We start from the raw sequence: 25,646 nt of genomic DNA, 5'->3' as shown, positions 1-25,646 counted from the left end.
GACTGTTCAGAGTACAAATTTTAATTATCCTAGAGTCCCTGACTTGCAGCAAGCTGCCTTCTTGGGGGGAGTTAAACCTTTTAAACAAATGAACTGGAACCTCAGCACCCACTGAGCTGTGGAGAGGAGTCTCCAAGTCAGCTTTAATGCTCTCTACTCATTGTCCTGTGACACGTGGGTCATGTGATATTTTCCACACCAGTGGGAAGGACCTGCATCAGACTGAATGGTGCCTTTTGATATCCCGCCTAGAAGGCTCAGATGCAGTAGTTTGTGACGCGGCATAACCCTGAGTCCTGCCCATAAATCAAGCAAGGTCAGCAAAGATGTTACTTCACGTTTTTGAATGTTCCATGCTGTCAGGACTGGGTATTTGTGAAGCCTTGTTAAATGGCCTGGAGCATGTCTGAGGTTGAAACTTCACAGGACACGTGTGGCATTAGCTCCCCACCCCGTGCCTGGTGGGGGAGGGGATGAAAAAGAACAGGTAAGAAGCGGAAAAGTATCAGACTAAAAAAATGTGGGGGCTTATTACCTTGCTTGGTGTCTCCACTGGTCTGTTAGGAGATGTTGTACACTTTTGGGGTGGCTACAGATTTCAGTTACCATTCTTCTTAACGATTTGAAAACTACCTTTTTTAATGGCAAAAGAGAATATAAACACATGCTATCAACAGGCAGCAAAACTGGAGGCAGACCAGAGGGAGTCCTACCCGTTGCTGACTCCAGTTCAAAATATTTTGCATGCCTGGAATTTTCACAGATCTCAAGAGGTTTCCTCTGTGAGCAATTAAAGAACAGCCTATAGACCCAACAGTTTCTACCAAATAACTCTTATTTAGCCTGAAACACTCGATCAGGCTTTTTCCTGTTGAAGTCCTGAGGTGTACATCTTTGTAATGTAAAAAATAATAATAAAATCGTCATCATCAAATCAAATAATCATACATGACACAACAGAGACATAAAGGGGGAACTGACGCCGATGGCGTATCATGAGCTCGCGTCCTGCTCCCTGCTGTCCGCCCGGTCCCAGTGACGAATGCCTCCATTCTGTCCTTGCAGAGTGAGGATTCGGACGAGGACGAGCCTTGTGCAATCAGCGGCAAATGGACGTTCCAGAGGGACAGCAAGAGGTGGTCCCGGCTGGAAGAGTTTGATGTCTTTTCCTCAAAGCAGGACCCAGCCGCCGGGGCCGCCGACGACACCCACCTGAAGAACGCGGCGAGCCACGAGAGCATGCTGACGGAGCTCAGCGAGCGCCAGGAGGTGGCTTCGGTCCTCAGCCTCAGCAGCACGGGCAGCCTCCCCGTGCACGCGCCCCACGCCGGGGACGCGGCGACGCCCCGGACCAACTCGGTCCTCAGCGTCTGCTCCTCCGGCAACTTCGTAGGCAACGATGACTCGTTCTGCAGCCTGCCGTCTCCCAAGGAACTGTCCGGCTTCGGCTTCAGCCTGAAGGGCCCCGAGAAGAACGCCAAGTCCAAGACGCGCAGCCTGCTGAAGCGCATGGAGAGCCTGAAGCTCAAGGGCTCGCACCACGGCAAGCACAAGGCGCCTTCCAAGCTGGGGCTGATCATCAGCGGGCCCATTCTGCGGGAGGGGCTGGACGAGGAGAAGCTGAAGCAGCTGAACTGCGTGGAGATCTCCGCGCTCAACGGCAACCACATCAACGTGCCGGCCGTGCGCAAGCGCAGCGTCTCCAACTCCACGCAGACCAGCAGCAGCAGCAGCCAGTCGGAGACCAGCAGCGCCGTGAGCACGCCCAGCCCGGTCACCAGGACCCGGAGCCTCAGCGCCTGCAACAAGCGGGTGGGCATGTACCTGGAGGGCTTTGATCCGTTCAGTCAGTCCACGTTCAACGGCGTTACGGAACAGAACTTTAAGAACCGCGAGAGCTACCGGGAGGACGCCGTGTTCTACATCCCGGAAGATCATAAGCCTGGCACTTTCCCCAAGGCCCTCTCCAATGGCAGTTTCTCTCCCTCGGGGAATAACAGCTCCGTGAACTGGAGGACTGGAAGCTTCCACGGCCCCGGCCACATCAGCCTGAGGAGGGAAAACAGCAGCGACAGCCCCAAGGAGCTTAAGAGACGCAATTCCTCCAGCTCCATGAGCAGCCGCCTGAGTGTCTATGACAACGTGCCGGGCTCCATCCTCTATTCCAGTTCAGGGGACCTGGCCGACCTGGAGAACGAGGACATCTTCCCCGAGCTGGATGACATCCTCTACCATGTGAAGGGGATGCAGAGGATCGTCAACCAGTGGTCGGAGAAGTTTTCGGATGAGGGAGACTCTGACTCAGCCCTGGACTCGGTCTCTCCGTGCCCGAGCTCTCCCAAACAGATACACCTGGATGTGGACAACGACCGAGCCACGCCCAGTGACCTGGACAGTACGGGCAACTCCCTGAATGAACCCGAAGAGCCCTCGGACATCCCGGAAAGGAGGGATTCTGGGGTTGGGGCCTCCCTGACCAGGTCCAATAGGTGAGAGCCTTGCTTCCCTCCGGAGATGGGGGAGGGGAGGCCCGGGAAGGGACTGCTTCCGCTCTCGTGGGGGGCGGGGAGGGGGGGGGAAATAGGGTCAGGGGTGGCATTCGTAGCCACCCCTTGTGGGCTCCCAAGAAAAGTGACAGACCAGGAGCTCCTAACATCCAAAACGCACGGACACTGTTCAGCGGGTCCGGAGTTTCCGTTTGGGAAGAGGAAGTAAGTCTTGGGGGTGATTGGGGGGTGATGGTTGTACAACAGTGAGAAGGTATTTAAGGCCTGTGAGCTGTACACTTAGCAGTGGTTAAGATGGTCCTTTATGTCATGTGTATTTTACCACCGCGGGGGAAGGAAAAGAATGGGGTGGAAGTTGAGTCCTCTCCGTTCCTGAGATAAGACACCAGGGCGCAGCCCCTGCTGATTTCGCGTCTACCTGTTAAAGAGCCCTTGTACTCACTCCCTCCCCCGCTCTTCTCCCACAGGCACAGGCTGAGATGGCACAGTTTCCAGAGCTCCCATCGGCCGAGCTTAAATTCTGTATCACTGCAGATTAACTGCCAGTCGGTGGCCCAGATGAACCTGCTGCAGAAATACTCGCTCCTGAAGTTAACCGCCCTGCTGGAGAAATACACACCTTCTAATAAGCATGGCTTTAGCTGGTAAGGGTTAACTGTGCTCAGTAAACTAATTGGAAGAGTTTTTGGTCAGCTCCTTGAAGCTGTCCCAACACTGAGTATGTTGCAGTTCTATCCTTTATTAATACCTTTAGACTATCATCCTAATGTAATCTTTGCATTCTTGAGGCCATATTTGATACTGCTCAAGCCAGTCTCTCTTTAGGGAATAAGCGGCGGGATTGCTGGAGTGAGTTTCAGCTCTCAGGTTGACAAATCGCCCGTTCTTGGGGTGAGACGCATTGCTGCTCCATCACACTGTACAGGTGCCTCCTTCCCAGTGTTAGGCAGGGCCCACCAGGGGCGTGTGGGTGGCTCAGTCGGTTTAGCATCCGACTCTTGATCTCGGCTCAGGTCATGATCTCAGGGTTGTGAGATCCAGCCCCACGTCCGGCTCCGCAATCAGCAGGGAGTCTGCTTGAGGATTCTCTCTCTCTCTCTCCCTCTGCCCCCCCCAAAATAAATCTTAAGAAAAAGAAATAGCCCCCCATAGGTAAATACATGTATAGTATCAGATCATACTTAGGGAAAGAAGGAAAGAAAAATTTTGTTCGTATCATAGGATGTTGAGACCAACTTTGAAATGTTTGACGTACAGCACCTGGCCTTACAACCCTTTTCGTGTATGTTTTTAGAAATCATTTCTGATGTAAATATTTGAAGCATCACTCAAAAATCTACCTGTGCTAAAAAATTCAGGTTATGTTTTTTTCTAAAAGAGACTCTTGAACAGTGAATAACAAACACAAAGAATTCACTGCTCTAAGATATTACAGGCTAAAATATACATGAAGGTAAAATTCATCAGAGAACTGTCCGTAATTGCTTTCAAGAATACAGCCCTTGGCGTGTGCAACGTGAGCTGGAGACTGTCAGGCTGCATGGGTCATGGATGGGACCTAATGCGTGCATACCTTAATTTCTCTGCTGTCAGTGCAGAGACCTACCTCCAGATTGACATCCAAGTGCATTTCACTGTGTCAGCTGGGTATCCTTAAGCCTTTTCAGTCATCTGAGTGTTTATCATCGCAGTTGCACAACCTCTGCTTTTTATAAAAACAGAGAAGCAGCCCATTTCCCTTAGCAGCGACCAGAGGGGCCCGGGAGAGTCGGCAAAGCAGCGTAAGGGTCCCTTCTCTCCTCTCCTCAGGACTCGTAGTGAGTTTAACTTCAGCATCAAAGCACCTCCCGTTCAAAGGCTGTTATTATGTGAGCCTTGCTAAATACAGAAGTTGTTTGTTCTGAATGACAGAAATAAGTATTGACCGGTTTATCCCCACATGCTTCAGATTCTCGGTGGAGATCGTAATGTGTTCTTTGCACATTCCGCCGCTGGGCTTTTCTCCCCCCGACAACGCGAGTATTATACACACTTATAGCCACGATACCATATACTTAACTGTATGGAAATACAAGTTTGGCTCTGCGCTTTCGTTTTACCTTTCGTAGGGCTATAAACAGTAACGTGTTGTGGCTGCTGGGAAGCCCTCAGAAGTCAAAGCAGCCTGTCTTCTGCAGTGTTCCTCGGTGCTTAGAGCCCTGTTTTCCCTGCTGGCTATTTAAAAGTACATATTTTACATTCTCGTTTTCTGAGTTGCCCACCCCCTTCCCACCAAACCCTCAAGAATCTGAAAGTCCGTAATACTTCTTGAGCTCTGGTCAGTTTTTCCAGTGAGTCAAAACCAAATGTAAAAGCCTCGCATTGTGGGATCCATGGAATAAGGAGAAATTCTGCACAAAGTTCTTTTCCTGTTCGGCCTTGCCCTTTCTTGTCCCATTTAGAGAGGTCACTTTTAGAGCTGAAGTTTCTGCTTGACAGCATTAAATGCGTGACATCGGTTTCCTGCTGTTCCGTGTACTGCTGGGGCTGGACCTGGTTTTAGGACTCCGGGGAGCCTGGTGTAGGCTCACAAAACCTTCATTGTTCTTTTTCATCTTCCTTTAGAAACCTGAAGATGTACTCTCCGGGGTCATCAGCAGGAGGATTTATTTTGACTTCGGGTCATTAACTTGGCCCCCATTGTTGTGCTCTGGAGTTGGTTCTCATTATGTTGGACCAACACCACGTATTTGCTCTTTTCTCATCCAGCATTACATGATCCTTTTATACCTTAAATGCTTTGAAACTCATCAGAAACTTAGAAATGATTCTTGTCCATTTACAGGACAAACGGGAACATGTTTTTCAAATTCTGTCGTGAAGCGCCTCATTCGGGTCTTGAATGTGTTCTGTTTCTTATTCCTTCCTGTGCTGCCATTTTGTAAGGAAGCCCATCGGCTCCCTTAAGAATATAGACCCAGTTCTCAGAGTTAGTAGTGGAAGGAGAATCCCCAACAGAGAAAATGTTCCTGGGTCTCATAGCCCCCAACTCTTAGAAGACCCAGAATAGTCCTGTCCCACAGAACTGTCTGTGACAGTGCAAATGTTCTATATTTGCTCATCTGGTAGTTCCTGGCCACAGATGGCTCGTGAGCACCTGAACTGTGGCTAATACGACTGAGGAACTAAATCTGTAATTTTATTTAAATAGCCACCTTATTAGCACAGCTCTAAAGCCCACAGGGTTTACCTGCAAAGATGGGTAAGAGTATACAGACAAATAAACATCTCTCCCCACTCCTACTACTGTTCTTTAAATAGGGCTGTGCCCAAGTTCATGAAAAGGATCAAGGTCCCAGACTACAAGGACCGGAATGTGTTCGGGGTCCCTCTGACGGTCAATGTGCAGCGCACGGGACAGCCCCTGCCCCAGAGCATCCAGCAGGCCATGCGCTACCTCCGCAACCACTGTTTGGATCAGGTGAGGCCTGCTGTGCGCAGGTCCCGTGGAATCATGGGGCCTCGGACTCAAGCTTCCTTTTATGATTCTGTAGTGGAAATACTGCTTCTATCCTGACATGTCATGTTTTTCTTCCAACAGGTGGGGCTTTTCAGAAAATCCGGTGTCAAATCCCGGATCCAGGCTCTGCGCCAGATGAATGAAAATGCCATGGATTGCGTCAGCTACGAGGGGCAGTCTGCTTATGATGTGGCAGACATGCTCAAGCAGTATTTTCGAGACCTTCCTGAGCCGCTAATGACGAACAAGCTCTCAGAAACCTTTCTACAGATCTATCAGTGTAAGTGTTCTTTGATTTCCACATTGTTGGCCTTGGGGAAAAGTGGGACCGGCTGAAACCCGTGGCTTCCCGTCATGCCTTTCTCTGGAACCCACACGATGACCTCTTGGAAGTATGTGTCATCAGTTTCTTCCTTTTCTCCTTGTTTGTGGAGCGGGTTTCTGTATACCTGTTGAATAATGCAAAAATAAATTTCCCTTATCATCATTCTCTCAATATTGGAGCAGTTACACATTCTTTTGGGGGAGGTTGAGGCGAGGGAGAGAGAAAGAGAGAAACTTAAGGAGGTTCCACGCCAAGCACGGAGCCCGATGCCGGGCTCAGTCTCACGACCCTGAGATCATGGCCTGAGCCGAAATCAAGAGTCGGACTCTTAACCCACTGAGCCACCCAGGTGCTCCCCACATTCTTACATTCTGATCCAGGAGCTCACCTTTTCATTCGCTTCTAGAACAGTGTTATCTAAGATGCTTATAGAAGAGCAGGTACCAAGATATTTCTGTTGATGCGCAGCTCTCTAGCAGGGCCTGTTGGGTTTAAAACTTCACAGGTGTCTGTGTGTTTTATCTTGCTGTAAAATGAATAAATAATCTTTTTCTGTTATTCATCTCAGCTTCTGCCAGAAATACTTGGGAAAACAATACCCATGTCCTTCTCACTTTTAAGTAAAGCTTAAAGCAAACAGTTGTCTAAATTAATGATCAAGATCAGGATTATAGCATTTACAGCCCCGTGTTTTTCTTGGCTCAATGTGGTGTTACAGCAATGTAATATAAAAGCAGCTTCTTTCTTCGTGCTTGAATTGTCTTTAAACCAGTGCATTGGACTTTATTTTATGAGAAATGGAGCTGGTCTGGATTATTTCATTATTTGTTTCATCCTTTCAGATTTTATGAAAACACAGGTCACATTTTCCCCACCAAGGTATTTGTTATGTATTGTAACCATGGAGCTGTTTTAATCAGTTTGTCCTATGGAGCTGCACTTGAGTGACTTGATTTTTCCACCACATGCCTCTTAAAAGACAGATCTGCCTAGTAAAGGAGACCTGAAGGTTGGGCCCAGCATTTTCTACATGTATATTATTTTACTGGCTTGTTTCTCAAGCACATATTTTTATAATCGTCTCTTAGTATGCTTTCCAAAACTTAAGGAAATTACTAGTAAAAATAGCTGTTGTTTCAACTGAGTATTTTAGCAGCTTCCTTTCCACATCTTACGAATGAGCAGATCAGTTATAATTATGGAAAGTCCCCAGAGATAATGAACATTTTGTGTAAAGACTGAGAAAGTTTTTATCCCTTTGTACATATCTTAGATACGATTTTTCACTGAGACTAAACCAAAGTATAAGTGTGTGTGTTTTCAGTAATCGAGAATGGTACACTAGGGATTTCTAAAAAAAAAATAGGAAAGAAAAACTAATTCCGTAAACCAAAAGAACAGGCATCATATCTGGAGTTGAACTCCGAGGTGGATTTAGGAGGATATTGGCATTGTGGGTGTCGAAAAATTTTTAACTCCTCCACAGGCGGGAGATCCTTGAGGGTAGTGACGCCGGTGGCAGTCCCTAATTTCTTCCATATTAACCTCAAGTACGCTTTCTGCAAGTGCTTGTTCAGTACTGGGCTGAGGTCGTTGGGCTGGTATTTGCTTCGGGACGTTTCCTTGCGCTGTGCGTGGCAAAGCGCTGAGCTGACGGGAAACGCGGGTGTCGTACAGGTGTGCCCAAGGAGCAGCGCCTCCAGGCTCTCAAGGCCGCCGTTATGCTCCTGCCTGATGAGAACCGGGAGGTCCTACAGACCCTCCTTTACTTCTTGAGCGATGTCACAGCAGCTGTAAAAGAAAACCAGATGACTCCCACCAACCTGGCTGTGTGCCTAGCGCCTTCCCTTTTCCACCTCAACACCCTGAAGAGAGAGAATTCTTCTCCAAGGTACGGGTCCGAGGGGATGTGCACACACATGCTCTGTTCTTCAGACCAGGGCAGCCTACCTTTCCTTCTCGGTTGTCCCCCTGGGTTTCTTGGATTCACACTTGAGTCAAGCAGTTTGCCTCCTTCCTTCACAGCCCCCACACTTCCCTCCTTCTCAGCCCTGGGGCTGTGACTTTCTAGACAATCTGGTGGCACCCAGGTTTTGAGAGAGAGATTTGGGTATGTGCTTTGCCGTGGCAAGTGTTTGCCCTGATCCTCCCCGGCACCCTCTGTGACCTACCGTCACACTTTCTGCCAGCAAAAAATCGTGCGGATTTACTCACCTCAAAAACTAGATGGAAATAAGGTCCTCACTGCCCTGGCTTCTGCGGGGTCAAGAAAGCCAAGCCCCCAGCCTGTGCTGGAAGTTGTAAGGTGGTTAGCTGGGTCTAAAAGAACTAAGGATAACGTTGAGCCTCAAAGCCAGGACCTGGCCTAAGCCCATTGTGTGCAAAGCTTCTCCTTGGACGTATATAAGCTGGGAGTGGATGAAGAAGAAGTCAGAGGATCTGGAAAATATCAAAGGCTGATATTTGCTCAGCACTGATTCTGACCCAACCATGGGACTACACCCTTGACATTCATTCTCTCATTTAATCCTGGGAACAATCACAGGAGGTGAAGATCCTGGCAGGGAGGTGAGACCGCAGGGAGGGTCAGTGTAATAAGTAACTTGCCCACATCTGACAGGGGAGATGGCCGAGCCAGTTGGAGCTTCTTATGGCTGTGAATGTTTCCCATAAGGGCCTCACAGCTGAGTAGGTAAGAAAGGAGGCCCTAATGGGACTTAACCCCGTACGTCGGACCCATCCAGCTGATCCTTTTCCTCAGCTCTGAAGGTACTGGACAGATACTCCTTCGTTCCGGGCCTGACGCCTGGTGGTGCTAGGTGAAGTCAGCTTTGCTTCTGAAAGCCGTACAATACTTAACATATCTTTTTATCTAGTTCTCACGTGAACTGAGGCATTCCATCTTCAATAGGATAGGGAACAAGAGATGAGCAGAAGAGAGAGATCAGATAAGATGAAGAGAAGCCTCTAGGAAACAATACAGGGTCCCCTCGCCTTCAGGAGGGGATTTTATTTATTTAAACTGTGAAGAAGAGTGACCCCCGTACAGTGCCTCCTCTCCTCGCACCCCTTGAAGCTGCCTTGTCTCCCCACCAACATCCGCAGACCTTCCAAGCTGCCCTATTTAAATAGGAACCTGTTTAACGTGATGGCTTTAAACAGCCTAGATCTCACTGAAAACAGTCCCTTTCATGTTTTTTGTGCTTTGCTGATAAAACTGAGGAATTTTAGTGACCAAAGTAAAGCTCTCCTGAACCTCTTGGTAACACATAGGCTCCGGTAAAATGGTTTTTTTCTCTCCTTTGGGTTTCCTAGAATAACACATTAATTAAACACATAAATATTTGAATCTCCCCCCTCCCTTATTTATTCTGCCTAGGGTAATGCAAAGAAAACAAAGTTTGGGCAAACCAGATCAGAAAGATTTGAATGAAAACCTCGCTGCCACTCAGGGTCTGGCCCATATGATTGCTGAGTGCAAGAAGCTTTTCCAGGTAAGGAGTTGGGGAGCTTTGTTATTTGTTGAGGATTACGTAAATCATGAGGACAAAATCTTAGGCACCGAGTTTGTTCACATCTTACCAAAAGATCTTTCCACAGCTGGAGATTATATACATAGCTCAAGAATGTCTTTCTTTTTTTTCTTTTCTAAGAATATCTTATTTATTTTATAATGTATAAGCTCATTAGAGTTAACGTGTTGAATGAAATTTGCCTGTCGCCATAGCCCTTGACTTAAAAAGCAAAAGCAACCAATGATCTGAAATAATTCTGTATCTGAGAAGCCTGTCCTCATCCACTTAAGCCCCATATTCGTCATTTATCCTCCTCCTGTGACTTTCCAAAGCAGAAGAACACCTTACATGGGAATAGGATTTTTAGATACGTTTATGAAGGTGACGTGTTTGTGTCCTCACGATACCCTGGGAGGTCAGCAGGCCCAGCCCTCAGTGTGCGGGAAACGGAGCAGGTGGGGTGCCCGCAGCACCTCGAGAGCCCAGTGTGGTGCCACCGCACCGCCCCCTCCCCTGATGGGCGTCGGGAACAGGTACAGGCACACTCACCTCCTTTTGGTCCCTCGCGTCCCCCACAGGTTCCCGAGGAAATGAGTCGATGTCGGAATTCCTACACGGAGCAGGAGCTGAAGCCCCTCAGTCTAGAAGCGCTGGGGCGCTTGCATCATGGCGAGTCGGCTGACTACCAGCACTTCCTCCAGGACTGTGTGGATAGCCTGTTCAAAGAGGTCAAGGAGAAGTTTAGAGGCTGGGTCAGCTACTCCACGTCTGAGCAGGCCGAGCTCTCCTATAAGAAGGTAAGTCTTGGCTCTGTTGTCAGCCGGTTGAGTCCCAGCGGTCAGGGTTCAGGTTCATCAGAGGTGGGACCCTGTGGCCAGCTCAGCTCTCCATGGGCATCTGTCACCCATTCCCTTCCTTGTAGACCTGGCCAGCCAGGTGATTCGGTTCCCCGGGGAAGAGTGGAAGCCAGGTCAGCAAGGAATCATAGTCAACTCACGCTTGTTGGAGGAATCGGACCATCTACTGAAATCCTTTGGTTCCACAGAATCACAGCACAGTCTCCTGGGCTATAGGTATTGGGCTTTAGTGCATTCTATGACATGCTTAGATATTTCCATAATTTGATCAGAATCCCCCTGCACGCTCCTCTGTTCTCAGCCACTCTTCTCTTGGCCCTTTAATGAGTGGGCATTACTTGGGGGAGAAATTAACTTGTTAGGACTAAAAGCCCCTTGAGGGCAGGGACGTCTTGTATGGCTTAGCATGATAGGCCCGTGATGGTATTTCTTGATCCCGTCTCTACCACCTTGAAAAGAAATAAACAGTGACAGCGTCTGGATGGCCATGCAGGTGTTAGGATGCAAATAAATGATCTGATTTTTATTGCGTTGACCCTCAGATGAGTCCCAGGAAAACAAATGTTAATAATTTTGATCAGAAAATTGGCCAAAGGCCAGGTTTTCTGGCCTGCTCTTGAATATACTTGGGGATACCAGCATATAGATAATAATTAGCCTCCAAACACATGACTGTACATACAACTGGCAATTGGCCTTCAAAGTGTAGGGGTGTGTGAATTGTCTTAGTGCTGAAAAATACATCCTCTTTTCAGGTGAGCGAAGGACCTCCCCTAAGGCTTTGGCGGTCCACCATCGAAGTCCCTGCCATGCCTGAGGAAATCTTAAAGCGCCTCCTCAAAGAACAGCACCTCTGGGACGTAGACCTCTTGGATTCCAAAGTGATTGAAATCCTGGACAGCCAAACGGAAATTTACCAGTATGTCCAAAACAGTATGGCGCCCCACCCTGCCCGGGACTACGTGGTTTTGAGGTGAGAGCTTCCAAATGGATCCCTGTAGCAAGGATGTGCCTGGTGTCACTGAATGTGATGAGATGGTAAAATTATGTAAAGTAGAAGGTATGCCTCTGAAATAGTGTTGAACCCTTCCAGATACAGAAAATGTGTCTGTATGTATTCCAACAGTGTGTTCATCCCTGAAAATAGTTGGAACGCTTTTGGAATCGAACTCAGAAATAGAGGCCCATTCGGGGCGCCTGGGTGGCTCCGTTGGTTAAGTGTCCAACTCTTGATTTTGGCTCAGGTTGTGATCTGTGGGTTGTGAGATTGAGCCCTGCATCAGGCTCTGCGCTCAGTGCAGGGTCTGCTTGTTCCTCTCCCCACTCACGCTCTCTCACTCTCTCTCAAATAAATAAATCTTTAAAAATATTTAAAAATACAATAAATAAATAGAGGCACCTTCAATTGAATATGCTCATTGGTAGCAGTTTCTCGCCCCTTCTAGGATAGATTTTTCTCACTAGAAACAGCAAGTGAATGCATAAGCCAGGAAATAACATTTAAGTCCCAAGTGAGCTGTGGTTAAAGCTGAATTAGATGTAATTCATAAATTCTCTGGAGACATTATCGAACGAGGAATTCCAAAAATCTTTGAGGAAATGGCACATCATTAGTCCAGAGCTTTCCAACAGAGCAGTGCTCGTTTGGATGGCCATGTGCTAATTCGTGAAATGTAAAAATGGTTTTCAGTCACAGTTCATGTTGGTTCTCTTTCAAAGAACTGATGCGTGAATATATACGCACCGTAGCGGCTCTGTACAGAGTTACTCACTCGAGAGCCCTTGCACAATAGTTCAGAGGATGCCATCCATCTAGGACTGGGTCACACAGCATAGGAACTGATCCTGCCCCTCAGTTGTCTGTTTTGACAGTGGGGCCCATTTTCAACTTGGCTTCCTGGCGGTTCCATCTTTTTCCCCTCTGGTTTTGTCTCTACAGAACATGGAGGACTAATTTACCGAAGGGGGCATGTGCCCTTTTACTCACCTCCGTGGATCATGACCGGGCACCTGTGGTGGGGGTGAGAGTCAATGTGCTTCTCTCCTGGTATCTGATCGAACCCTGCGGGTCGGGGAAATCCAAACTCACCTACATGTGCAGAGCCGACTTAAGGTATGTTCTGATTCTGATTTTTGTGACATGGTGAGGGTCATGAGGAAGATGAGACTTTTTGTCTGCTACAGAGAATGGCTTAAATGAACACATCATTGTATCTTGTCTCCTCTCTAAAGAACAGTTTTTATAAAGTAACACCTTCCTGTTTCTTGGTCTTTGGGGGACCGCTTCCTGATTTCAATCCCTTAGAGAAGGTGGTAATACGCTGCTTCTGCCGTGCATTTAAAGCCATAGGAAATGAGAGCTGGAACTAGCAAGCAGATGATTCTCATTTTATATTCAAAGGTATTTGAAAATATGAATATATGTGAATATATATAGTATGTTTCAGCCATTAGTCAGGCCTATAGCGGGTGCCATTGATGAGTGTGTGTTCATATCAGAAAACTCAATGAAATTCAGCAATACAGCCAAAACATGAACCTCTCAAAACTTTACACAGTGGTTAAATTCTCATTTGCAGTCTTTACCTCTTGGTACTTTTTCAATCATCTGTGTGATCTGTTTTTGTTCTGTATGCTAAAGCTTTCCCTAAACAATGTCACTCAGTGTCTGTACTCAGTATGTTGTTCCTTGAGAAACTTCTGGCTCCAGAAGTGTAATGGCTATGCCAGGAGGTTACCGTGGAATACTAGCAGTAATCCTTGCTTATGTGGCTTCTGGATCAAGACATGGAAGTGTCCTCGGAGCTCCGTCCGGCTTCTTTCGGGGCTTTCCAGTGTGAAGAACCCATCTGCTTTTCCTTTCCGTTGCAGGGGCCACATGCCAGAGTGGTACACAAAATCTTTTGGACATTTGTGTGCAGCCGAAGTCGTGAAGATCCGAGACTCTTTCAGCAATCAGAACACTGAAACCAAAGACCCCAAATCTAGGTGATTACTGAAGCCGAGCGGCTGTGTCCACCGTCCGGACGTTTGTTTCTGGAAGCCCTTTGCCGGTCCTTGGAAGAATAGGTTCTGAGTCCAGTCCTGAAACTAAGACAACTAGAAGTTGGAGTGTGGGGATCACCTGTAGCGATTTTAAGACATTTTTAAAGCTGCTTCCTGTTTGTTGAAGGTCTAGATTATAGACCTTGCCTGGAATATATAAGACTGTGCAAAAGAAAAAAAAAAAAGTGTTCTTATTCAAGTTGCTTCTGAGAAGCAAAACTATAAATACGTTACAGAAAATAATGAAGAGACGTCATTCTCTTGTGATACTGGTGCGTGTGTCCCTATGTCGTCGTATCTGCAGCGTGTTGGGGGACCGGTGTATCCACTGGAATCGTTGGTACTCTTTGACCTGTTTCTCACTGAGATGAGCAAAGAAAGGTTTGCACAGAGGAGTGTCTGTACGTGTGTTTGTTGCTGGTTGAGTGGCAGAGAGGTGTACGTTGGAGCACAGTGTCTGGCACACTGGGACGCCTTCACGAAGGATTTTGATGCGTCAGGTTCAGTTTAACCTGAGATACTGACTGCCCATGGACCCATCCAGAAAGGGGACCCAACACCCTTGGTCGCTTCTTTCTTTTTCCAAGTCATTAAGCACATTCCTTTTTTACCAACCTCCTCTTTCCTTAAAAGTAACTGTAGTTGATTGATTCCAGTGTCCCTTCTCAAACACAGTTGTCTTTAGACCTGATTGCAAATAGCGATATAGTTTTTAACCAGTATGGATTAGTTCAGGGAAGAAACTACTCCCCCCACCCCCCACCCTTACTAGCTCCAAAGCACAGTTTTATTTGGGGGTTTTTGTGTTTGTTTTGTAAGTCAAGATACAACGACTGAACACCCTAACATCTACTCCTGAATCAAGCCTCAGAACCTTTTACCTGTTGGAATGCTTTGCATTTTCCTGTTTATAACCAAAAGTCTTGAAGACACACCGAAAACATTGGAAACTATGTATGTCCCAAGGAAATCCCTGTAAATTTAACCCACGGTATTAAAATTTAACAACAGGTGCTGATTGTTGTTAGTCACGGCATTTCTGAAAGCTGCACATATTTAGTTGTTGGATTTGTCCTGAAATTTTCAGCAAATAGTTTTTCTGGTTTTGCAACTTTTTTTTGTGTGTGCTTTGTTTTCCCTACATTTCTTTTTCTTTTCCTTTATAGTGATGCCCTTGGACTATCTTTTTAGCGGTAAAGGAAAATAGTTATCACAGGGAAAAAAAACTGAAAAAGCACCAGCACAGTTTTTTGGAAGGGTGGGTGGTCTTTGTCCAGGTTTTACTGTAACCATAAAGATTGACTCATGAGACAGTATTAGTGAATTTATTTTGTATGGATCAAAAGTGAATAATGTATGAATGAGAGTTTTAAGAAGGATTTTTATTTTGTTATAATTTAGTTACCATTGTCAGTGTTATTTCAAAGGTTCTTTGAAGAATTTGCAGTGGGGGGGAGATTAGAGTTTTAAAATTTGAGTATTTTGGATATCAGTGTTCCTCATGAAGATATACTTGTATATTCAATTTTAATAGCTTTCAGATTTGTAAGATTATATGTTGTATATACCATTCTATTAAGATAAAGAAACATGTACACATGTCCACTGTGCTTTCAAACATAGATAAAGCATGATAAAAATTATTATTTAAAATATACTTGTATTTATACCTCAGATATTCTTTTGGGTTTTGTACCTCAAGGCTTTTTTTTTTTTTCCTAATGTAAATACACTTTACATGAATACAATCTAAGTGAAAGAAAAAATAAAAGAAGAGGTTTATAACTTGCTCTATATCTGTACAGAATATAATCCATAAGTGCACTATTAAATGTTTAAAGTAAGGGAAAGGTCTGGCCTGCTTTCCTGTGTATTGCATCTCACTCCTACCCTTAAAAAACACAGATTGCAAAGCGTATCATTCTAGCATCAACTAAAATGAAAATTAGATTTGCTGAAGGAGAAATCGGACTGCAAATCATTCCAAGGCCAAACTGCCACTGAGCCACTCACTAACAAACAGGAAACCCTGGTGAAGGTTCAGGAAGCATGGAGATTCTCTCCTAACAAAGGTCGTTAGGAAACGATGCTGAGAGAGTTACAAGGATAAGGAGCCAGCGAGAGAAAGATGCTCATAAGCAAAGCCAAGGTCACCATTAAAGTCCACACAAGGTCTCTTTCCCACTGGTCCACTTTCCTGTAGAAAGGATTCCTTACACGTACGACAACAGGAGAATTCAAAGGATGTGAATGTTCCAAGAACTCTGTGTAAGTCACCTCGAGTGCTATTGCCATGACTTACTATTGTGACTAATCACCTAGATTGTAAGCTCTTTGAGGGCAGGGCTCTTCTACACATCTTTATAATCCCCTACAGCGGCTTTCAGTGTTTTGTACTTGTAGGCACCTAATAAATTTATTATTTGCTAAATGGAACTCGTTGACTCAGCTTCTGTTATTTGAGAAGGGAGAGAACCTGGGATGTCATCTGTCGTAAGCCCTCACTTTGGTGCATCGCTGCCCATTTTGAGATTGCAGAGAGTGGACATGGTTAAACCTAATGGAATCTTAAAGTTTGAGCTGGTTGAAGGCGCATGGATACTGTATATAGAGGCTGCCGACACTGATTCTAAATTCAGAGTTCTTTGTAATGGAGTTTTAATCCTAAGTCTTGTTTCTTGGAAACTGATGCCATTTTAGAAGAGGTTTTATTTTGACAAACACTCAGCCTGGGTATAGTAGAGGGGAAAAAACCAAACTTCACAATAATTTTTAAAAGACACAGAGACCAAAGGTTTTCTTTTTTTTTTTTTCCTCCTCTTCTCTACCTCCAGACCCGGTTTCCTCAGAGCTAAATAAAATAAAGCATGGGGTGCCTGGGTGGCTCCGTCAGTTAAGAATCTGCCTTCTGCTCAGGTCATGATCTCAGGGTCCTGGGATCGAGTCCCACGTCAGGCTCTTTGCTCAGCCCGCTTCTCCCTCTCCGTCTCTCCCACTCCCCCTGCTTCTGTGCTCTCTCTCAAATAAATAAAATCTTAAAAACCCAAAACATGTCTTAAGCCTGAAATACCTACAACTTTAGTTGTTTGACAGGCTGCGGAGGGTTACCAGGAGGGAGGAGACATCCTTAGATGCCACTGTAGATTCATTGGGCTTTGTCAGGCTACCCATTTACTTCGTCCACTCCTTGAGTCAGTTATTCAATGCCTACTGTTTACCTCACACTGCGCTCAGTACTGAAGACACGGCAGTGAGCAAAATGTCCTCACCCTCCCGTCACAGAACTAAAACCTGCTCACAGACATGAACAGAAATGATACGCCATGTACTGACTGTGAGGACAGGCTCCTGGGCACTCAGGAGGGGTGGCTTAAGATCTTCTTGGAACAAAACTCAAGGTAGTTATTATACTCAAAACATCTTGCTCACCAATTTATAGATAGAATAACTTGGAAAATTCTAACAAAATCAGATGGTTCTTTTAAGAGATTTTTTTTTTTTCAGAGCTGTTTTTCAGAGCTGATGAAGACAAGTGAGATTTTTGAAAAGTAAAATCTAAAGAAAAATTAAGATGATCCTAATCAGTGCTTTCTAACATCACTAGTTAGGTGTCTGTATGTGTGTGTGTGTGTGTGTGTGTGTGTGTGTGTGTGTTATGTGTGTGTGTACAGGGAGAGACAGGCTATAGAGGTGTGTAGAATTTTATAACACCATTTGTGGGTCTTTATTTCTGTCCACTTTTCACACTTAATTTAAGCTTCACACATACCCCATGAAGCATAAATATTATTCTAAAATAAGGATACACCTTAGAGAGGTAGTGACAATTAAGGTACCCAGAGCCGGAGGAAGGAGCCAAGACTCCAGCCCAGGTCCATTGCCTCAACCATCTCTCATTTGCTGACCTTTCCCTAATCAGGAGGTAAATTTCTCATCATAGCAGCCAATCCGCATGGCCCCAGCATCAGAATTGAGAAGAACTAGGAAAATGAAGGCTCATAGCAAAATGATCACATTAATCCAGGTCTCAAATTAAATCGTCCCTACGACTGAGATGCTGAAGGTGGTATTACGTAGGAAAAAATAAATATGAGGCAAAGTTTGGCTCCAAGTTAATGCTTGAAAGAACTTATAGTTCTGTTTGCAAATTGAATATCTAATTTGAAACGTAAAAGGCCTCCCTGTGAAACAGAGGACAGATCCTCCCCCATCTGCAAACGCTGAACAATTAGATTGTGCTCCGATTGCAACCTGCCCAACCCCTCTGATCTCACATTGCTGCAGCGGTACGAGGGAAACATCTACCTACAGGCTTCTTAACTTGCAGCCCACACCAGAATCCCGGTCCTGTGACTTTCTGCAATACGTCATTACGCCCTTCCGACACACAAGCAGACCGTGAAGTACACCTGAGATCTTCGTGAAGGTGCTTTGAAAAGCAAGGGCTAGTGAAAGGGAAAGGAGCTTTCGTGAAAGCAAAGTGGGATTGGGCCCAAATGCTTCACCTCACCTGCCTGTTGAAGCATACATTAATGATTATAAAGCAGAAATCCTCAACAATGAGATCATGGCATGCGTGTCATCTTGGTGTTCCATCAGGATGAAATTTGCCTAAGGAATTTAAATTCCATTTGCCTAAGGAATGCAAATTACAAAAGACCTCAAAGAGCCTGTGGCAGGGGGAGCTCAGGTAGGTCTGTGCAGTTGCACTGCATTTGGGCCCATTCTCCAGGGGAGGATCAGTCCTTTGCAGGCAGGGAGTTCGCTAAATCATGTTGGCAGCTGTAGCCGCACGTAATTACCCTTGCTGTGTATACACAGTTCCCAGGAGAGCGGCGGTTTGCCTGCCTGCGCCCAAGGCTGTGTTGACACCTATAGGATAAACACCTCTTTGCCGAGATTTTTCATCTCATTGGACTTATTAGTTCAGGGCTAAAAACATTGCTTCTCATAGGGGATTTTCATTTCTTTCTCTCTCTTTCCTATTAAGATACAGAGCGTTTTGGAAAGCAAAAAGCCTTCCTCTCTTTAGGACTCTGAGTATGGCTCTCATCAACCATGGTGAGGGACTTGATCCTGGAAAAAGAGTCTAATTCCCAAGGACACAGTTTCAGAAAGCTTTGTAGGTTACAGGTACCTTTCAAGACCAAGTGTGTCTAGCTCCAGTCTGAATGGACTTGTTGAGCCACCGATTACCAAGCAATATAATATGCTGGGTACCGGGATGCGTGCATTACGGACAGTTGATGTCACATTTAAATTTCATAGCAGTCCTTTGAAGGAAGCCTCTTAGACTCCTTTCATTCATGAAGAAGCTCAAAGAGGTAGGGAGGCTTAAAGAAAGAAAGTAGCTGTGTAATATTTACAAAGGGACTCAAGAAGTTCTAGAGCAGCCTGCGCAACAGAACATTCTGCCGGGATGGAAATATTCCTTCTCTGGGCTAATAGGGTAAGCACTGGCACGTATGGATGTTGAGCACTCGAGATGTGGCTCATGTGACCAAGGAGCTGAATGCTTAGTTCCATTTAAATTTTGTATTAGTTTACATTTAAATAGCTACGTGTAGCTAGCGGCTACCGTGTTAGTGTAAGTTCTATTTCAGAGATCAAAGAATACTTGCAAGGAGTCCAATTCCCATTTCTCTCTTCCACCTATAACAATCTTCTTGAAGGGAGGGAGGGAGGGAGGGAGGAAGGAAGGAAGGAAGGAAGGAAGGAAGGAAGGAAGGAAGGAAGGAAGGAAGGAAGGAAGGAAAAAAGGAAAAGGAAGGAAGAAGGAAGGAATACGGTAAATATTTATTAAAATTTTATTAAAATCTCCCTGGCCACATTTCAGCTCAGCCACAAGACTCAAAGTGCGTCTCCTCCAGCCCATGGCAGCCTTCTGAGTTTCTCAAGCTTGAGTTGATTGACCTCTTTCCTTTGCTGCCAGAGTATTGGTACATTTCCAAACCAGAGATAAAGATGTAGCTGATCTGGAAGAATGTTTAATAATTCAGATTATTCTGCTCTGCTGGCTGCAAGCAAAGGCATCCTCACAGATGTTGCTGTTGGGACAAACAGCGGTTGTCCCTTCGTGGCCTGAGCCTGTCCCCTCAGTTTCCTCGACTCCAGTGGGAAGCGCAGGAGTCAGGCTGGTTTGCAGGAGCGAGAGGGAGAAGTCATGGGAAGAGCAGTTTATGAAGGTTTTTAAGGCTAAAGACTGTCCAAGGCCAGCCACTCCTCCCATGGAAGCTCAGTGAAGCTTCCTCACCCTGCTCAAGCGAGCACTTAGCACAGGAGATAATCAAGGAAATGGAGGATTTAATGTCATGCTCCAGAGAAGCTAGTTTTCCTGACTTCTAGGGCTGGCTGATAGGGTGTATTTTTTCCAATAACAAAGATAAGCCAAACTTTATTTTGAAGTTCACACAGTTCTGTAAAGATTATTAAAGCAAAAAGAAATCTGAACCCTCCAGGACCCTGTGAAATGTTGCAATATCTCAAAGTGATGGAGAATATTTTATTCCAAGACCCAGAACACTGAAAATGGAATATGTTTTCCTGCCACTTTTTGCAAAGAAAAGAAGATGCTAAATTTCCAGAAGCAACATGACTTGGCTGGGAAGGCAGACTAATGGTATAGCGGTTGGTTTATGGGCTTGTTGGTTTGTTTTTAACCCACCTAATGCCACCAACACCCCTGAGTCAGATTGATCTCTAGCCTCGGTGCCACCAGTGGGCATCTCCAGTTGGGCCTTCTACCCTGACACATCCAACGGGACTATCCAGGACCTCCCCTTTTGAATGACTTCAGTGGATAGTTCAGCCTGACTTCAAGGGACCAGGGGCCATTTTTCGTGATTTTTGCCTTTTCAGGACACAGCAGACCTAACAGAACAAGAAAGGAGTTTCGAAGACTAACTCCATTTACTTGCTGTCATCCACGTCCTGGTTTTCTCTGCTCCTAAACCCACTTAATCCCAAGAAAAGTACAAATGGAGATAAAATCAGGGAATATGAGGGACAGCGCCTCCAAATAAAACAAAACCCTCATTCGAGCAACGAAAGAAGAAAGAAGCAGTATGAGAAGGAAGCAAACAAAAGAAGGACCAATGCAGCGTTTCTAACTACTAAAATATACTCACTAAAGTCAGGATCCACCCCTCCTCCATCTGCCTCTGTGTTTGGGAGACACCCAAAGAGCCAAACTCTTTCATGTTGACTGATGAAATGCCTTTTCTTACTTCACTTTTCACCCTAACTTCTTGGCCTCTTCCTTTTCTTGTCCTCTTGTCAGGTGGATCTGATTCCCTCTGGCCATATTTCTTCCTTGTCTCTCTCATGACTTGTCCCTCTCGATCCTGCAAACCAGCCTGACTCCAGGGCCCTCCCCTGGCCTCCCAAGTTGGCTCTTCCCTCTGTTTTCCCTCAGTCCTTCTCCATTTCTGTCATTTCTTACACCTGCCTGTGCCTCCCTTTCCCACCCCACATCCTCCAAAAAAACCCAAAAAACAAAACAAAGCAAAAAACTATGAAAACAAAACTTTTTAGTTTCTTAGGATCCCTTTAATGTGCAAAGCAGGAAGATGACTTCGTGTTTCTCTTGCTTCTATTAACATACAGATACTCAGCCTATCTCTGCTAGGCAGGCTCTGGGATCTTGAGCGTTTGCCTGCTTTGGCCAAGGACAACTATCCAAATTGTTCTAGAGGGAATATCATGGGAGGTAGTAAGGCATTGGGGCGAGAGCTAATAGTCACTCAGCAAGTCGGGCAGGTAAAGGAGAGAGCCACGGGGGGGTAGCCGGGGAAAGTAGATTTAGGAAAATGTTTCTGAAGTTCAGGGGCACGTAGGCGTGGGTTTGAAGTAACCAAGGGGTGTGAATATATAGGTTTGAAGACGAAGTTCACCAACAGAGAGGGGAGGGGTACACAGAGGACATCAAAGTTCCTCTGTGGTGGGAAATACATGGGCTCGCTGGGGGGAAGGGTGGCTCTCAAAGTGGAGGGAACATGCCTTCCTCTGGGATGGCAAAGAAGGACAGGCTAATAAAGTATCTTGGTGAGTCAGAGCCTCGGGGCCGTGGAGTCAGAGAAGGTTGAACTGCACGGGGCTTGTGAGATGGCCGAACCCAAGTACCTAATTTTCCTAAAGCAAAACCAGAGGTAGAGGGGCTGTGATTTCAACCACAGGGACACATGGGCTAAGGCTGGCATCCGGGGAAGAGTCACCCTGGAGGGGCTTACATGTTTCTCCCCAGTAAAACAGCAGATGCGCTACTCAGTGTCAGCCCTTTCTCTGAGTTTACCTCCAGCGAGGGGCCCTGACTCTCAGTCACGCCTCTGGCTCTCCTGGGGCTGGGCCAGCCAGCACTGTCCTTTCTACTTTCGCCATCGTTATTCCCCAAAGCTGGGAGTAGCCCTGGGGTTGCATGAGGAATTGTTCATTTAAGCTGGTAGGTCTATCTGATTCTGGTTTTTCCATGTATTATCCTATTTAATCCTCACTGCAAACCTGTGAGGTTGGGAGGCATTATGATCCCATTTTGCAGATGAGGGAAAACTGAGCGCTGCTGGTTGTCGGGGTTCCCCGCAGAGAATGTGCATGTGGCCCATGCTTTGGGTGTCTCCCAAACACAGAGGCAGAGCACTCAGCTCTGTTAGTTGCTGGTCTTTATTATTATTATTCTAGAGCTCATATTGTGTCCCAGGTAGGAGCACAGACTCTGGACAGATTCTCAGAGGTCAAACCACCGTTTACACTAACGGTGTCAGCTCAGGGAAATGGTTTCTTAACCTCAGTTTTCATATATGTAAAATGGAGATAATCATAATAAAGATATTACAACCGTGCCCAATGCATTAGAAGCACTATGTAAGTATTATTACTTCTGAATGTCTGTTTCTTATTCTTTCCTCTTTAAAACAGCTGCTAAAATAAACCACACATACTCATAAGATTAATATTGTTTTAAAGATTTATTTATTTTGAGAAAGAGAGAAAGAGCAGGGGGAGAGGCAGAGGGAGAGAATCTTCAAGCAGACTCCCCACAGAGCACAGAGGCTGACGCACGACTCCATCTCCACCTGAGCCGAAACCAAGAGTCGCACGCTTAACTGACTGAGTCACCCAGGTGACCCTCATAAGATTTATACTAATTAAGATTGATACTGTCCAAGCTTGAGTGGCCAGGCCCCATGGTGAAGGCCTGATGCCTTCGTTTCTTTGTGGAGTCTCTCTAATCCAGCACCATTGGCCCCAGATTTTTACTTGGTTAATCATTCAACAAACTTGTGGAGTCCCTACTACGTACCAACAGAGGAAAGGCACAAAAGTGTGTCACCCCTCTTGACGTGGAGATATATGTAGCTTTTTTCAAGGAGACAAATAATTTCAATAAAATGTGCTATAGTGGAAACTCCACCCCGAGGCCCAGAGAAGGAGATGACAGGTGAGCTGGGTGTTGAAGGATGATGGAGGACCGGGAAGACATTCCAGGCGGCCTGGAGGAGTCTGGCTTGGTGAGGAGGCAGGGAAGGGCTCTGTGTGGCTGGGGGTGGGGGGGTTGTCCGGGAAGGTTTGGCAAGAGAAGGACCCGGAGAATCAGGCACCTGTGAGATTGAGAAGGGCCTCCCATACCATTCTTAGGAATTTGGGTGTCACCCTACAGGCAACGGGAAGCTTCGGAAGAAAGCTTTGAAGGAGAGGAGCAATGCAATTTTGTAAAGAGAAGTCTGCAGGCGGCGTGGAGAGTAGATGGAGCAGGACGGCCTGAAGAGATCAGCAACTGAGTCCCTTGCAGTAATACCCACAGAAGACCATGAGCGCCAAGAGGGGGCCGTGGCAACAAAGCGGGAGGAGCCACTGAACACAGTTAATGAGGAGGCCGACTGAGCAGGATTTGGTGACAGCCTCCTTGAGATGAGAGAGAGGTTGGTGATTGGCAATAAGGCTCCAACTCCGCAGAGCCCCACACAGCCCCGCACCGCAGCCGGGCGGAAGGTGATGCTCTCCCTTCAAGGTACGCCTTTCAGGCGGGAGCAGAAACAGGTTGGAGATGAGGATGGGAAAGTCTGGCAAGTTGTGGGTGCATGGCGGACTCCGCAGGGCATCTAAGTGAAGCTGCGCCATGGGCAATGGAAACCTGGCACGAGGGTCCCGAGAGAAGCCTGGCCTGAGGCGTGCATTTGGAAGGGTAAAGGGGGCAGCTGAAACCAGGGATGGCAGGGAGGGGGCCTGGCTTCAGGAAGAACAGAGAGGCCCCGCCCATGCTGTCCGGGCCCTGGAGTGCTGGCCACATGCCTAGAGGTCACCTTATAAAAGATTCCAGGGCCGTGGGATAGGGAGATGGGCTCCTTGATAAGTATCAGGAACCTAGGGGTTTTGGGTTTTTTTTTTTTCTTAACTTGATGTTTTAGGCTCCCGAATACCCTAGTTTATAGGATACAATGAATTTTGTTCATGAATCCCTTCCATAGTGGGCTGGAGGCTTCATGGCGAAGTGGAACGTAAAAAGAGTGACCTGCGTCGACCAAAAAACTTAATTAAATGAAATAAGTGTGCACATCAGTGAAAAAAAAAAGTGAGAAATTCGCCTTAGACTCTCTGATATTCAGACACAGTTCCTGATTCACAAAGCTTGTGTGTACCAGTTACTACTCTAATATCTTTATTTTTTTTTAAGATTTTATTTATTTGAGAGAGAGAGAACACAAGCAGGGTGAGGGGCAGGCAGAGGGAGAAGGAGAAGCAGACTCCCCACTGAGCAGGGAGCCAGATGTGGGGCTCGATCCCAAGACCCTGGGATCATGACCTGAGCCCAAGGCAGACACTTAGCCAACTGAGCCACCCCTACTTTAATAGCTTTAAAAGACAGAAACAAAAAGGACCCCCAAAAAAGGCTGATGCCAATCATATCTTAGCACAATAAATCTGTACATATTGATTAAAACACTTTGCTGATGTATAAGGAATTACATCCTCCCTGTATGGTGTCATTTGCTATCCTGTGATCATCAGAAGCTTCCATTGGCGGTAACAGGTAGTTTTGATAAATTATGAGAAAACTAATTAATTAGGCTTGCTTAATGCACTTTCATTGACCAGACACCAGTTTTCAAAATGTGAAGTCGCTGAGGGTTGAAAACACAAACAAAACAAAATAAAACCTCTATGCTGGGTGTCGAGGAGCTGGAAAACCCCCAGCAAGGCTCTGCCCTTACTCACTCTCCCGGTTACTGACGTGGGCGCCACCCAGCAGTGCCACACATGTTCCCCCAGGTGACCGAAGGGTCCTGCCTGCTCACATTTCCAAACACTTCTGTGAAATGGCTAAGTGGAAGATTTTAACCCTGCCTCGCTCACGCAAACTCATGCTTCGAGAGACTCTAAGAAGGCCCCCAGGGTGGGTAAAGTGTCCTTCCTCTGGGTTCTGTGTTGCCACAGTATTTTGTCATCGTCTGGATTTGTGCTTTGTTTTGTTTTGATTTGTTTGGGTTTTTGTCTGGGTCTGCTACTACCAGACAGTAACCTTGTCAGGGGCAAACATTACCTTACTTCCTTCTGTCTCCTCAACACCTAACCTGGTGCCTGTCATATGCCCAGAGCTCCATAAGAAAGGGTGGAGCAGAACAGAGACACTCTGCTTTACAACAAGACTTGCCTTTGAAGACGGAGGACGAAGAATATATATTTTCTACTAGGAAAAGTTCAGGCTCCAGCTCCAGGCTCGGAAAAATGAAAGGGTAAGAAGGCTGCCTCATGGTCTGCATCTGCTGGATAAGGAACTTCTTCCTCCAGACCGTGCCTACGGCCGCCCAGCGAACATGTCCAAGCACTTACTATAAGCACACAACCAACAGGAGGTGCGGCTCTTGCTGACTTGGAGTTTCCATCTAACTGAGGGAACAGAAATCT

The 25,646-nt window shown here is 46.3% G+C and overlaps 1 protein-coding gene across 6 annotated transcripts in view; it reads left to right on the top strand.

Moving 5' to 3' along the window:
* The window catches only part of DLC1 (DLC1 Rho GTPase activating protein), a 486,810-nt gene extending 470,451 nt beyond the window's left edge, over positions 1-16,359 (top strand). For 3 of the 6 annotated variants that reach the window (XM_032413503.1, XM_032413504.1, XM_032413502.1), the window contains 10 exons: positions 1,066-2,489; positions 2,975-3,151; positions 5,808-5,967; positions 6,088-6,286; positions 8,009-8,222; positions 9,711-9,825; positions 10,425-10,643; positions 11,459-11,676; positions 12,643-12,816; positions 13,575-16,359. In XM_032413503.1, coding sequence (XP_032269394.1) covers positions 1,066-2,489; positions 2,975-3,151; positions 5,808-5,967; positions 6,088-6,286; positions 8,009-8,222; positions 9,711-9,825; positions 10,425-10,643; positions 11,459-11,676; positions 12,643-12,816; positions 13,575-13,695 — 3,021 coding nt within the window. In that variant the 3' untranslated portion in view covers positions 13,696-16,359. The remainder of the gene's footprint in view (positions 1-1,065; positions 2,490-2,974; positions 3,152-5,807; positions 5,968-6,087; positions 6,287-8,008; positions 8,223-9,710; positions 9,826-10,424; positions 10,644-11,458; positions 11,677-12,642; positions 12,817-13,574) is intronic. The other 3 variants (XM_032413505.1, XM_032413507.1, XM_032413506.1) reach the window with 2 other exon arrangements.
* The last annotated feature ends 9,287 nt before the right edge of the window (positions 16,360-25,646 follow it).

Source organism: Phoca vitulina, unplaced genomic scaffold, assembly GCF_004348235.1.
Source record: "Phoca vitulina isolate PV1807 unplaced genomic scaffold, GSC_HSeal_1.0 scaffold15, whole genome shotgun sequence".
Lineage (NCBI taxonomy): Eukaryota > Metazoa > Chordata > Mammalia > Carnivora > Phocidae > Phoca > Phoca vitulina.
The sequence above is the reverse complement of the archived record's forward strand: the minus strand, read 5'-3'. Positions and strand labels throughout refer to the sequence as shown.